The sequence below is a fragment of the Lonchura striata genome, chromosome 26 (assembly GCF_050655825.1).
Source record: "Lonchura striata isolate lonStrDom1 chromosome 26, ASM5065582v1, whole genome shotgun sequence".
Taxonomy (NCBI): domain Eukaryota; kingdom Metazoa; phylum Chordata; class Aves; order Passeriformes; family Estrildidae; genus Lonchura; species Lonchura striata.
This window is the reverse complement of record NC_140728.1, coordinates 2397291-2412489: the sequence shown is the minus strand read 5'-3', so window position 1 is coordinate 2412489 and position 15199 is coordinate 2397291. Positions and strand designations below refer to the sequence as shown.

Below are 15199 nucleotides of genomic sequence, written 5' to 3'. Positions count from 1 at the left end.
GAGCCAAGGCCCTTTGGGAAGTCTTTTTGAGAATATTGTCCATCGAGGAAAATTAGAAGGCTGAGGAGGGAAATTAATCCACTTCCCTGTAGGGAAGAGAAGTATGAAAACAAAAAATAATTGGTCAATCAACAGCAATCTCCTGTGAGAGAAGCTTCCTCAGGCAGCCAGGAGCAGATATGGGGCAGCCCTGTTTTACAGGAGGTTGCTGGAGGAACCAGGAACACTCTGGAGGGATGCAGATAAACCAGCAGCCAGCACAGGAACCCAGGGGACACTGGCACCTGACAGCGCTTCAGGACCAGGTGTACTCACTTTGCTTTCTCTTTGTCAAACATCCACGTGCTTTCATGCAGGAAAAAGCCACATCAGTGACTTGTGGTGTGGAAGTGACAAAGTCTGGCCAGATCCTTCTGCAGAAAGTGCAGAAACAGTCCCTTAAACAGTTCTTCAGCTGAGACGCCAACACCTCAGAGAGCTCCTCTGCAGAGTCTGCTTTGTTCATGTCACAGTCACAGCTTACACAGCTGCAGCCTCTAAATCTTCCCATATTACTGACTCATACCTGACACTCATCAGATTTAAGAACTTCTTAGTAAATCGTGAAGCAATGAATAAATAAAACAGGCTCCAACTTTTTTTGCTTATTCCAGGAGCCATCTTATTTTCTTGGTACTTCTTCAGACCCAAACCCACTTCCATCCCCATTCTCACACATTTTTTGCTACAAGACAGAGAAAAGCCAAGCCTGAGTGTATAGATATATATTTATATGTATATAAGCTCGCAGACCTGTGTGGGAGAAGCTGACCCCTGGCAGTCCAAAGTCGCTCTAAGGACAATTTCATGCACAATGGTCAATGTGGAAATGTCACCAGTGACTGCCCATAAGAGAGAACTGGCTGCAGAAAAGCAGGATAAAAGTAAGCGAAGGAACGCGAACACAGCCTCGAGAGGAAAAGGCGGTTAAAAAGCATTTTTTGAGTGAAAACGTGCAGGTTTGTGTACGGACAAATCGCCTCGCCAGCTGTGAGGGGAACCCGCCTCCCTCCCGTCCCCGCCATCCCCGGCGCGGGGCTGACCCCTAGTGCCGGCCGGGAGCGGCGCCTCAGTGAATTAACAGCGGGCACTGGGCGAGCGGGCACCGGGCACTGAGGGAATGGACACCGGGCACTGCGGGAATGGACACCGGGCACGGCCCTGGGCGCTGTCCCGCGCCCACCACCCCTAAAGCCGCCTTCGGGCCCGGCGGCCGGGACTCCCCGCGACCGCGGCGCCCCCCTGCCCCGCCAATGGGCCGCGCCAGGCGCCGTGTAGGGGCGGGGCGGCGGGGCGCTCCCATTACGGGCGGTGGGGGGAGCGAGGGTTCCGCTGTGAGGCGGGTCCCGGCGCCGCGCTGAGGGGAGGCAGCGGCGGCGAGCCGCGGGGGCAGCGCGGGGTCTGCCGTGGCACCCCGGTTTTTCCATGGCACCCCGGTCCTGCCATCGCATCCCGGCCCTGCCATCCCGGGAGCTGCCGCGGGGCCCGGCTGCGGGGGCAGCCCGGAGCTGTCGGGGAGCGGCAGCTGCAGGGAGCGCTGCTGGCCGTGCAGCCGCCGCAGCATCTTTCCTGCTCCCTCAGTCCTTCCTCCTCCCTCAGTCCTCTGAGTTCGCCCCTTTTCCTTTCCGGTGGGCCCAGAAGGGAGGGCTTGACTCCGGTCACCTGCTGTAACCTCTCCTGCACTTCTCTGGGATTGGGGCTAAACCTTCCGAAGGGCAACCCCACAAACGCTGGGATGAGGCTCCTTGTGTGCCAATAAACAATGTGCCTTTTTTCCTTTTTTTCTCCCTCACAGCATCCCCCCCCCCTTTTAATTTATCTCCTCAGCATCCGTGACAGCTACAGCACTGAGGGATTACAGCGCCCTTAGGGCCACAGGGCAGGACTGGGGATGGGGATGGGGATGGGGATGGGGATGGGGATGGGGATGGGGATGGGGATGGGGATGCTGCACAGAACCATGGGGACAGCTTGTGAGTGGAAAAGCAACTGGGCATAAGAAACAAAACCAGTAAAGCTCATGGTGAAACCTGCCTGGCCCAAATCCTGCACAGGAGTTTCCCTCAGTGCTCCTTGTGCATTTTTCTGCAGTGCCCTTTTCTGATCCTTAGCTTCGCATGAGGAAGCTGAGGATGAAGAAATAGCATCTATAGAGAGTAGAACAGCACAGCTCCTGGGGCGACTGCACTTTGCTCTTGTCTCTGTTTCAGAGCACAGCCCGTTGCTTCCAGCCTATAAATCCTGATCCCAGAGGAGGCAACTGTAAGTATTTAAATATATATGCATTTCCCCTGCATTAATTTACTTTCCCATGTGACTGGTGACATGAAGGATTGTAGTAGAAGAATGTATTTTTAATGCATTTCCTGCAGATTTCTGCAAGGCAATCTAATTCCTGAGTGGGTTTAACTTGCCACAAAGGCAGAGGACCTCAGGAACACGGGTAATTGGGCTGGGTGGGTTCTTTTAAACTACTGTTCTAATATGCTCCATCCATCTCTCTGATTAGATTAATCTCATTTATTTTAGCCAAGCCATCTAGCTGAAATCCCAACAGAGGAAATTGAGATTTTGAGTCTTTCAGGGTGAGTGCTTGGAGTGTTAGGCAGCAAACTCCAGCAGGGATATTTCCAATTTGCCCTTTTAGCATGTCAGAAATTTGTAACCCTGTTGATCACATTGGAAAAGGACCATTTGGACTGCAAATCTGCCTCATCCATGAGGGGCTGTGGAGAGCCCACACAGATCTCCTCTGCCCTGCTTGAAGAAAGTTCCCTAAGATATTAAACCCAGCCTGGTGCAGAGGGCTCAGCTTTCCAAGAAGGCTTCCATTTTTCTGGCAGGAGCAGAGGGAGCTCCATGGCTGGACCTTCCTCACCTGTGGAATGGCCACGCTTTTGCAGCCCCACCGTCATGACTGTGCTGGGCGCGGCGAGGGGGAGAGCCTGCCAGTGCAAACAGAAATACCTTCCCCGTGGAAGGGGAAATGGATTTTTTGTTTAAAAGATGGCAATGTTTTTCCAAGCCTGATGAATATGAAAGTCCCCATTTAAAGGAGTTGAAACAGCAGAGAAACTGGTCACTGTTTGCACGCCCACGCACCGACAGAGGAGGTGAAAGCAAACTTCCTGGTGTGTCCTGATCCAAATCACCTGGGAGTGAGGCACAGCGCCCCGAGCTGGGAGCTGCTGCGCTGAGCAGCCGCAGAAGGCTCTCTGTGAAACACCAAACCCCATCCTAACAGGAGAGGCAGAGCCCCGGGGTGTCACAGCCCTCATTTCCAAAACGGGAGGCAATTTGGAGCCTAGCAGCTGCATCTGTGCCTGTTGGAAATTGGCCTCACAGGGGGAGGGCAATGAGAGTGGAGGGCAGAAAGTGTTAGCAGGTGTTTTGGGAGGGTGTGGAGCAGGGGAAGATTGGAGTTTTCCTCTGCCCAGTCCGCCAGGAAAGCTATTTTTGCAGGAGCTCCTGGGCACCAGACAAGGTTTGGATTGTTCCCGTGCTGGATGCTGGTGCAAATACATGGGCAGACAGCTGGATCCTGAGGAGCTCCCAGTGCCCCTGCATGCGTGTGAAGGGGTATTTTACACCTTGTCCAGGTGAGAGGATGTCTTGGCGTCGGGTTTGCCGTAGTTCCTGATTTTGGTTGGGAGTTCTCTGGAGAAGTGCCTGCTGGCATGGACATGAAAGGTGTGTGTATGTGCCCATAACACACCACATGCTTCACCTGCAGCTGTGGTATCTGTCGGTTCCCTGCTCCTCAGGTGGTGCAGGACCTTTCCTGTGAGACATCCCATCTGCATGAGCTGGCTGTTGCCACCTCAGTCACAGTGAATGTGTGTGAGCTGTGGGGAGCAGCCACTTGGAGCAAACCACCCCTTGTCCTGTCCAGGCTCCTGTGGGCAGTGCCCGGTCTCGGGGTGTTCCAGACCAGCCTGTCATCTGTGTGTTCAGGGGATGGGCTGGTGCTGGGTAAACTGAGGCTTGGAGGGGTTTGGTTCATGGTCACATGGGCAGCCTGGCCACGGCCCAAGCATTGTGACTGGGAGTTGTGCATGGAGCTGGGGAGATGCTTCTCGTGCCATCTCACCCCGTTAGACACCCCCACACCCAAAATTGGGTTTGGGCTCTCCGTGCAAAGCACTGAGTTGCTGCTGGTGCCACTGGCTCTGGATAATCTTTGTATTTGCTGACATGACTAAATTGTGGCTTGGTGGAAAGCTCAGCCCTGGGGAAGCTGAAGGTGCAGGGAGGCCCAAACCACACACAGCGCTTGGGGAGGAATTGTGATCCAAAAAAAAAAAAGTTCAAAGGTGTTTTTGGCTTAATGCGGTTTATCTAGATTGCTTTATGTTCGTTAATCTGTATTAACACAAATTCTCTTGGAATGGCTGGCTGGGGAAGGGTTTGCTCAGCTATTCTGACAAGGACAGACTTTTCTAAAAGTAAAAAGTTTGAGCTGGGAAAAAAAAAGCCAGCTCCTGTCTGGCATGAGTACATGGAAGCCTTGTGAGGAGAACAAGGCTGTTTCATCCCTTCTGCCCACATCCAAGTGTCCCTGGCACCTGCAGACACTAATGACCGATCAACTTCCCCCACTACCATAGAGGATTAAATCCCCCTGTTCTTCCTGGGGTAATGTGAACCCCTTTTCCAGCTGGCGTGCCAGAGTGGATGGCACAATTAGTTAGTGAACTTCAAGGTAACTTGGAGGTCAAGCCCAGATTTGAAGGTGGTGGTGGGTGTGAGCGTGACCCAGGGAGCCATGTGATGTGGGCAACATCCTGGAGAGGCAGGCGATCTCCCTGTCCTCTCCTTTCCCCAGGGCTGGGATTAGGAGAGATTTTACAGCTGAGTGACCAGCCTCATGGTGAGGTTTGGTTCACAACGGCTCAGCCCCAAGCCCCTTATCAAGGAAACTTCTAGGTCTTTTATGGCCAAGCTGCATATCAGCAGGACAGTTTGTACCTGTGGAGGACCTGTCCCTGAGAGGCACCACCCCTTTGCATCCATAGGGACTTTCCACCTTGAGAACAGGCAGAGAAACCTGGAGCTTGTGGAGATGGATGGCAAAGCCCAGTGCTTTGGAGAGGGTTATGTGAGTGCACTTCTTGCTCTTCAGAAGTCTTCTTGCGCAGCCTTGGGCAGGTCCTTGCACCAGATGCCACCTCGTTCCACCAGCTGCCTGTGATCAGGATTGCTTGGGTGCCACAGGGCTGGAGACCTCTTGAGGATCAATGGACCAGCTCCACCAAGGGCCCAGCTCCAGCTCCCAGCAGCCAGGAGCAGCAGCAGGCAAGCGAAGCATTCCTGCAGAGCTGGGATGGGAGTTGTAAGCAGGACTTGGGGCCTGCCCCAAACCCAGGGGACTCCCTCCTCCCCCTACCCATGCAAACACCAGATTAACAATTTATTTGACATGTTGCGGCTGGTTAGTTCTTCACCCGCTCCCCTGATCAGAGGGAATAAGTGTTGCAGTGTGCAATAATGTTCATTTCAGGTGAGGGTAAATATAGAAAGGAAAACCTGCTGAGAGCAAGCCATTTATTCCTGCGTTTGGAAGCCTCTGCTCATAAACAGTCAGTCATGCCCATTTGGAAAATCCCAGTGTGGTTTTCTTGGCCATCCTAGAAGAACATTTACTTTCCTGTAGGTTAAGAAGTCCGTTTTAAATAAAAAAAATAATGTCATCTCACTTCCAGCTGCCCTCGGGTGTTTAGGGCTTGTTGACACACTAAGGCCGCTCTGTTCTCATGCAAAAGTGGTCTGATGCAGGAATTAGGAAGGAGATCCTGCAGGGCTTCCCCAGCTGGTTGGGCTGTCAGCCCCTTGTTCTTTGGGTTCTCCTTGTTCCCCCTGGGATTTTTTTGGATTTTATCAGATGTGTAGGGTTAAAACCCCCAAGCCTTTGGGGGTGTGGATTCAGGGAGGTGCTGGCGGTCCCCTGAGAGTCCCATCAGCATGGGGAGAGGCTGGGGCAGAGGGATGAGCTCATGCTGGACCAGAAAACCTCTGAGGGTTTTTGGGAGAGCGTGCCAAAGGCAACAAGACAGTGAGGGCTGCAGGAGCATCCCTCAAAGAAGCCGGCAGCCATGGTCAGCCCATGGTGACCTGCTGCAGCACAGGAAAGACACCCCAAAGCAGTGCTGTAGGAGGAGGCTGAGGAAAGGGGACAGCCCCTGGCAGAGCCAAGCTCTGCCTCTCTCCTCTGTCCCAAAAGTGGCACCGAGGAGCCGTGCGGGAGAGCAGAGCAGCCGGTTTGAGTTGGACGCCTGCCCCCGTTGGCTCCGCAGCTGGCACCAGCCAGCTCCCTCCTCTGGAGCATTCTGCAGTCAATAAGGGTCTCTCCATGTTTTCTGACAGGCTCTGGATTTGGCTCGGGTTTTGCCTTGGTTTCCAAAGGCAAGAGGCAGTTAAGTCTCTTGGAAGAATGAATTAATTAGCAAATGCCTTTGGTCAGGTCAGTGCCCTGAGCGGTGTGCCCGTGCCTCTGCACCGGGTACAGGCTTGGAGAGGCTGCTCCTACCCTCCCATATTTCCAGAGCTGTACATCCATGATCTAACAAAAAAAGAAAGGGAAAAAGCCTCCCCTGGAACGCAGTATTGACTTTAATGGTGGCATTTGTGTAAGCAACAAAATATTGACGCAGTTGGCTGGGGTCTGGCCGGGGCTTCTGGAAATAAACTGCTGCCTTGTTAAATTGTAGATGGAAATGCAAGTGGGAAAATGACTGACATCTTACACAAGGCGGGCAAATAAAACCGCTGCTTTACTACAGCGCAAAAAAACTCAGGAATTAATAGGTCTCCTTCTGCTCCAGGGTGTTGGATTTATCCCCAAGTAAGATCCATAAACTATTTTAAGGAGAGAAGTGCTACTTTTAAACATGTGTGTCTGGGTCCTGGAGTTCCCGTGGTGTCACAGTTAACCCCTGCCTTGTCATGGCTGTGGGCAGCAGAGCAGCCCCCCACAGCCCCCCCCATCCCACCACAGCCCTGTTCCTGGAGGGAACCATTCTTGCCAATGCACAAACACATCAACACCTGATAAATGATGAGGTTACTTTCAAAGGATGTTTTCCTACGATGTGTTCCCACAGCTTTTGTCAGAAATGTGTTCAGGCCTCGACCTGGACTCTGAGCTTGATTTTACCAGTGTGGGATGTAAAATGTATTTTAAAAACCCCACCTGCTCCAAAGCTGTGTCTGACTCAAAGCAGATGGACTGAGCATTGCTGAGTCCTTCTAGGGTGACACCCCAAAAGACTCCTTTTGACTTCAGTAGCTGAAGACCTTTGATCATCTTCTATGGGAAATGTGATTAACAGAGCTGTAGAGAATGATACATCACTTTCCTTTCTACCCAAAGCCCCTTCCTTCTCCACCCACATCCTGATGATCTCCCAGCTGACGTACATGTGCTCGTGGAAAAGTAGGATGAGATAAAAGCTGTCTTCCAGTGGCACAGGGTCCGACTCACCGGCAGCAGCGACACCAGTGTAATTATACACACTCCAATCCGATCTCCCAGTAATTATTCTGGAATAAAAGCCTGCCTATTTCTGTAAGACCTTATGTCACTTGGAAAGCTGTTATAAATTCAGCTGGAAAAAGGGACCCTTATTCTGGGATAAGTGTGGTTAGTGGTTAACTAGGAACGGGGCTATTCCTGGCGTTGCCATTGACCTTCCTGGTGACGCTGGGGTAAGTCACTTCACCTCAGTGTGTGTCACCTTCTCCTGCTGCAAACTGGGAATTACAAACAAGGGCTTTCGCAGGCAGCGTTTTGGGAAGGCCCATGACTCTGGAAAAAAGGTGTCACAGGGTGCCAGACAGTCATTTAGTGGGACCTGGTGCTTTTTTACCCACCTTAGAAGCATCTGGATCAAACTGTAGGCTGGGAAAATTAGGGACGAGTGTTGGGGACTGGCTGAGCCGCGTGAGCCTGGGCTGTTGGCGTGTTACTGGGAATACTGTTTTCCTCTCGGTTTTTAAAAATAGTCTATTCTGTTCCAAGTTGTAGACCACAGCCCTTGTTGGGGCATTGAAACGTCTGGGCTGCTGTTTTCTCAAGCCAGCACCTTCCACTGTTCAGGCTTGGGATGCGATGCCAGCATCCATCCCCTCAAACTGCTGGGTCCAGCAAAGATGGGGGGGTCCTGCCCTGGACTGGCAGCATTGACTCTGATTCTCATGGACAGGAGGGAAAAGGGAAATCTGGTTCACTCTTCTGCCTGCAGTATCCCTGCCTGGTTCAATAGCTGCTTCTGCAAGCCCTAAGGGCCTTGGGGACTTTTGCTTCTCAGCAGCTTCTTGTGCAGCCTCAGAAACTGCTTTTGGCTCACCATCACACAAGCACACACAGCTGAAGATGCAGCTCGTTCCTAGCACATGGCATGAAATCCATGCTAGAGGTGGGGAGAATCGTCTTGGAGGCTTTTATCATTTGCACAGACAGTGCAGGCTGGCTCACAGCCAGAACCCATCTGCTTGCCAAAGCGGGTGCTGCCCACGGAGCAGCAGGACCAAGGTGCTGATGCCAAGAGGTGCAGGCAGAGCCTGCCCTGGCGCGTTCCCACGGCCTCCGTCCCTGCGCAAGCAGCGGAGTGGGGCTCACTGCCACTCGGAATTGGGCTGGAGCCAAGGAGGCAGAGGGGAAAAAGCCTTTTACAGTCCATTAGTGCTCCCCAGAGCCATTCAGCCCCTCTAGTCGTAAAAGTGGTGGAAGCCACAGAAACATTACGGCTGGTCTGCAGAAGATGCTGGTCTGCAGAAGATGCCAGCCCACCTCCTGGCTCCATGTCCCTTCCCAGGGGCTTTGCCAAAGCCCCTGGCCCTCACGGCAGTTTGGCTGCTGGAATTCCCTCTGGGAACAAGCTGGCAAAGGGCTGGTTCCCTGTCCATCCTGAGCTCCCCCCAAGCAAAATGTACATGGGAGGGTTCCAAGTGCAAATGTGTGTGTGCTAATGGGAACTGAATTGCCTCTTGCCCCGAAGCCTTGCAGCTTGAGGAAAACAAGGCAGGGGCTAGGAATGACCTCATATCGCCTCCCAGGGAATGTTTTGCCAGATGAAGGGGGGAGAGGCAGCATCAAGACAGCACAATGTATGTATCTCTCTCCCTGTGTAAACATCTCTGTAGCTGCAGAAACCTCTTAAAACCCCGAATGAGAGGAGAACAGCTGCTTTGATCTGTGGATGTGGTTGTTGTTTTCTGAGTGCAGATCCGTTCTTTTTTTAATTTTGCTTCAAATTAAAAAAATGCCTGTTGTGATCTTTTGCTTTTATTTCTTGGCGAGGGACCGGAGAGTGGTGCAGTAAATTTTCATGACTCCCCATGTAACCGTTTCAGCATGGCTGACAATTCCTCGCCGTCTCTTCAGCGCCGCAGCACAATGGGCCGAATCTTCTGGCCCTACATGAAGCCAAAGCAAATGGATTTTGCCCAGAAGTGCACAACGGGGAGTGGAGGCAGCGGGGAGGAGAGTCCTGCCACCTCCTTCCCTGCCACACACACACACACACACACACACACACACAAGGCTCAGGCTGGCAGGGCTGTCCCAATGCCTGTGAAGGGTTTTGGAGTCAGCTCCTGGGCACGGATTCATGCCAGCCTTGTGCGGCAGCGGCAGGAGCTGGTGAGGAGCCATGGGCCGAAGCGCTGGGCTGTCCTGCAGGTGATGTCAGTGTGACTGGTGGCACTCCCTCCAGACTCCCTGTGTGATGTCAGGAATTCCCATCTTTCCCTCTGGGGGACAGCCCTGTGCTTGGAGGGGCACCAAAGCATGTGCAGCCCTGGCACCACCACTGGCCCTTTGGCCACTTGACCGGGCAGCGTGCTTTGGGAAGATTACATAGCTTTTTTGGGAATTCCTGGACATCAGCAGTTCACTCCAACCCCACTGCTTCGCTGTGGTACTTCATAACCCTCTTGGAGGAGCGAGACATGGGGCTCAGCCCCTTGGCTCCTGTGGCATGACCCACCCCCCAGCATGGCACTGGTTTAACTGGGAGTACTTGGCCAGAGACCTGTCCCCACTGAGGCGGTCTGGAGCGAGTGAGGAGTTTGTTCATTCCCCCCACGCTGTCACGTGGCTGCTCGGTGTTTTGGCATTTTAATTACACACGGTCCTGTGTATTTAAGGCTGGTTTATGGGTGTTTATACTAATGCGTAAACCTGCAATTTAGAAACTCAGTTATAAATCAACATTGCTGAAGGTCTTGTCCCTCGTGCCGTGAGATCGGTCTCCAGATTTAGAAGATAGGTTAGAGGGAAAAGAAGGAGGACTGTTTAGTTTTCCTCTGGTTATGATGATAAAGGATCACAGGATGGGGTGCGAGGTGTGGTGGCTGGGCACAGAGATCTGCCAGCGTAACCCAGAGTAGAGTTTCCATCTTGACTCTGCTCTTATGAGTCTTTGCCATAAGAGAATTGCATTTCTGCAGCAAATTCCAGCCCAGAAAGAAAAGCAGTGCCACAGCTGCTGATCTGATACTCACAGGAGGGTGGTGGCACCCCACTGGTGATGTCTTCAGATCAGGATGTGGGCTGCAATGCCCAGAGCCCCATCCCACTCAACACTCCAGAGGAGGAGCTTTTGTACCCTGGAGCTCCAGGCACAGACTGGAGCTGGCTTCCTCCAGCACCAGCACCCAGTGGGATGGCACATGCCCACTGGTGGGTCATGGTCCTCTCCCAGCACATCCTAAGGACAACACCTCCACATTCATATTTTCATGTACATTTTTTTACAGCTTTAAGAATCATTCGTGCACCTTTGCCCCTTACCAGCTGCCGTGGAGCCTGGCTGTGCCAGGGATGGGTTTGGGTTACTGGTGTGTGCTCCTGCAAACCCCTTCCAAAAGGGAAGGTCCCTGTCTCATGAGGGCAGCCCAGTGTGTCTTTGTAGGGAAAGACCCAGGGAATCCTCAGCATCCTCCTGTCCAGCTGCAGTCCCTCCTCTCTGCTGTGGGTTAGCTGGATATTTTCTACTGCCTCTAGCCCCCTTTGTCATATCTTTAGGGGTTATTAGGACAAAAAGGTGTTTGCGGGGTGTAGGGGCAGCACAGTGGGCTGGGAGGGAGCCCACGGGCAGAATGACCACTGGGGCTGTCAGATCCCTGTCCCTGGACAGGTGGAATCACTGCCCACCTTCCTCCCAGTCCCGTTCCTGGCTCCAGCCTTAATCTCTCCCTGCAGTTTCCTGGCTGGCGATGCCTCTCCTGGCTCAGGGAGCTGGAGCACCCCGGAAGAGAGACGGTGCCAGCAGCTCCCAGTGCAAGGACGGTCACGGGGTGGGACAGGGATCCCCTGCCTCCCTGGGGTGCCCCCAGCTCCAGGGGGCCAGGCTGTGAGAAGGTCCTGCAAGCAAACAAAAAACCACTGAATATTTCAGAAAGGTTTTTTTCTTCCCCCTCCACCCTTATTTCCAGTCCTCCTTCCACCTCTCAGGGCAGCCAGCAGAGCTGTTCTCTGGCCCTGTTTCCCCCTGCCCAGCACCCCGAGACTTTCCAAAAGCCACCAAGCCCAGCCAGGTCGTGCCATCTGCAAACTCTCAGGTTTTTTAATTACATATATTTTTTCCCTTGTCCTTTTCTTTCCCACCCCTTGCCTTTTCCCATGCCATACGCCTCCCCCTGGCCCCCCTCCCCTTGCCACCACCCCAAGCCCTCGGCTGGCCGAGGGGCTGCGAGGTGCGGGGTGGGTCTGGGGGTTGCGGGGGGCTTTGCATTGATGCATTGATCGCCCATGGTCTCCGCCTGACCTCCCTGCTCCCAGGGAAGCAGTCTCCATGGCTACTGGCCCTTCTCCTTCAGCGCAGACTGTAAATTCCTGCAGGCAAAGCCCAGCCTTGGGGGTGCGAGGGGGGGAGCCGTGAAGGAGTAACCAAAGCCAAATAGAAAGAAAGAAAGAAAGGCTGGGAGAGAGAAAAAGGGCGTTGCTTGGATGGGGCTCTCCTTTCCACTCCCCTTTCCCAGGTCCCCAGCACCAGGGCAAGGCGCCTGCTTCCCCCCTCCAGCACTACTGCTCCTGCTGCTGCTGCTCTTGCAAAACTGGAATTGGCTGGGATTATTTAAGGGAAAAAAAAAGGAGGAGAAGGGATCAGAGCAGCCGCCAGAGAGAGGGCGATAGAGTCCACTTTCCTCCAACTGCCCTGGGTCTCCCTCCCTCGCTCTCTCCTCTTCAGCAACACCAAGAGCCCCAAACTGAACCCAGAGCAGCTTTTTCCATCAGTTCAGTTCCCTTCCCTCGCTCTGTCTCACACACGGCAAGGAGAGAGCCCCTTCCTCCCTTTGATTTTCCTTCGCATGCTCAGCCCCTTGTTTCCTTTAAAGCACTAGAAATCCCCTTTCTTGCCCCCGCTCCTCCCTGCAGACTGGGATTGCAATGGGAGCTTTGCAGATTGCTGGATTTTCCATCCTTTTCTTTCTCCTCCACTCTGGAAACACGCTGGCAAATAAAGCCAGTCAAGGTAAGAGAAAATCTTCCCTGCTCGAAGGTTTGCTGTTTGATGTGTGGATTGGGCAGCCGGATCTCCTCGTTAGAGCTGGGGTTTAAGTGCAGGCTGGAGGAGGCAGCAGCAGTAACAACAAACAGTGGAGGGGATTTTAAATGTCGCTTGCAGATATTCTCGCCTACTGCCTTGGAACTGGGGTTGGGTTTGTAAACTCTTTAATGAGTTGCGTTTCTTAGACTTTAGGTTTTTTTGTTTGTTTGTTTGTTTGGACTCTTTATCTCAAGGCAAGGGGTGCAGGGACAGAAAATTAGGGTGGGCAAACAAGTCTGCATCCATCACAGGCAAAATGTGGCTGTTTGGAGAGGCTTGGGGGGCTCTGCTGGTTTTGTGCCTGTGAGATGGGGCTACCACGGCAGTGGTGTGGGCGAGGAGGCTGCTCCGGGCTGGGCTGGAGGGCAGGGATGGCGGAGCGGGTGTTGATAACGCCGGGAGGCTGCATCTGTGCTCGGGGATTCACATCGGCACCGGGGAATCTCAGATGTGGGCAACAGGAAACTTCAGGTAGCTGAGCACAGCTAAGCCTGAAAATTAAGGGAGCTCTTTCCCTATCTCGTGGTTTGTCCCATCCTTATCAACTTTGGGCTTTTCTGTTTCACAACTCCCGTATTGAGCCAGAGCCTCCCTTTCCCAGACGTACACACGGAGCTTTATGTATGGTCTATCTATACCTTCACTTTTCTATAGCACCTCTATATTTAGCTCAGATTTTTTCTATACACGCGCGCGGGAGTGCGTGCGCCCACACGAGCACACACAGCCCTATACATGATCCTGTTGGCTGTCTCAAAGGGGGTTTTCTCCTTAATTCACCACTATCTGTACAATCTGTCGGGTTTTCTCTTTTTCTTTCCACGGCATGTAAGGTTTCTCCGGCCCGGCTCTGGCTGTGCCGTTGTGGCAGCTGCGTGTTTGTGCGTACGGCGAGATTAAATAGCGTGTGAATGAAATCTCGGAGCGCAGGGTATAATGAAAGATCTCTTGTAGGAGGATTCCAGCCACGCGCGTGGTCGCCCGAGTCCTGTCACCGACAAAGTTAGAAGGAATTTCAAGGCTATTGTCTTATCTGGCTCAAAGTGTTTCTAAAACAATAGGCGACTTCTCCGGAGGGCAGCCTGGGCAAGCAGGAGAGATTTTCCAGGGCAAAGGTTTGGTGAGAAGGCGTCCAGCTTCACATAAAGCTTTATGATTTAGGCACAGAAAGGAATGCTTAGGTTTTTATCCCCCCTCAAATTATCTTGAGTGTATGCATTGCTTTCATTTCTTATCATAATATTTATTTATTAAGGCCTTTTGGTTTCCAGTTCCATTTAAGCCTGAGCCAGAATTGCATTAAAATAGCAAAGTGAAATTCCATCGTGCAGAGACTTGACAGATCCCTTCAGGGAAGGAGAGGGGTGGAGTGGGGGTGGAGAGAGGTGAGCTCAATCCTGTGCCGGGTTCATCGCCCGCCGTGCGCTGGGACAGCGCTGGCTCCTCCCGGGTGTCTGGTGCTCACCAGCCGGGGGGCTGTGCTGGAGAATTGATCCCTGAGGCTGCAGTTTTGGGGTTCTGTGGGCTGGGGAGGGGAAGGTGACTGCAGAGAGGCAGAGGTTGGTGTCTATGGGCAGGGATGGGCCTGGTGCTGGTGGTCCTTTTTGGATGAGGCTGAGTTCATGGGCACTGTTAGGGCATCGCTGATGGCAAGTACAGCATGTGCCTTTCCTCACAACCTGCTGTCTCCTGGGTTTTCTGACTGTCACTGAGCTCTTTGATTCCACTCTGTGTATCTGGGACATGTATTAGGATATTTCTCAAAAGCATCGAAGTGTGTGTGGCAGGTGACAACACCCCAAGGATGGGGCACACATCACCCCAAAACCTTTGCTCTTTTAAGGGACAGTCACCCTTGCCAGCTGACTGTCGTGGGCTGGAAAGGGCTCCTCTCCCATCTGTCTTTTCTTGATGGGATAACATTGTGTCATGGGTTGGGCTTGCTGGCTCATTTCTTGTACTGAATTACCCCAGAAAGTTTAGTCTGTGGGGAAGGAAGGATTTAGAGAGCTGGCTGCTGGGCCTGGAGGGTGTCTGCCAGTGGACCTGGCTGGCTGTGGAGTCAGCTTAGGGCTAGGGAAGCTTTCAAGAGGAGAACTGGCAATATAAATCTAAATAACCATAGGGAGGCTTGTGACATGCATTCACATCTGCAGGCCGCAGGTCAAGCTGCCCACATGTTGCTGTGCCCACCACTCCTCTGGGTTTTGGATAGATAATGTCAGCCCCAGTCCCAGCCTCTTGTCTGTCAGTCCATCTCACATCCTTCCAGACAGAAGAGTTTGTCCTGCTCTCAGTGGAGCGGTGCCCTTACCTGCTGTCTGCTGGCCTCAGTCCCTCCCTGCATACTGGGAGGACAGAGCCCTGGGACTGGCAGCTCTGTACCCTCCTCGGGCAGTGCCAGCCCCTCTGGCAGCGCCCTCATCACTGGGAACACATCCCAGGATTTGCCACTTTTCCCTGCAACTCATTGCACATCCCCTCAGATGATGCTGTGGTGTGGGAGCAGGAGGGAGAGGCAGCATCTCCCTGGGAGTTCCCAGCACCCCAGCTTGCAGCCCCTGGTGTTCCCAGAACCCCAGTTCAGGGTCCTGGGTGGGATGACAGCC

At 53.1% G+C, this 15199-nt stretch overlaps 1 protein-coding gene across 3 annotated transcripts in view; it reads left to right on the top strand.

Annotated features, from left to right (window-relative positions):
• Positions 1-3315: 3315 nt before the first annotated feature.
• Positions 3316-15199, top strand: part of SCUBE3 (signal peptide, CUB domain and EGF like domain containing 3) — a 40472-nt gene continuing 28588 nt past the window's right edge. The window contains exon 1 of one of the 3 annotated variants that reach the window (XM_085561164.1): positions 3316-3638. In XM_085561164.1, the coding sequence (XP_085417290.1) occupies positions 3605-3638 (34 nt within the window). In that variant the 5' untranslated portion in view covers positions 3316-3604. Of the gene's footprint in view, positions 3639-11931; positions 12516-15199 lie in introns of those variants that run through there. The other 2 variants (XM_085561163.1, XM_077789034.2) reach the window with 2 other exon arrangements.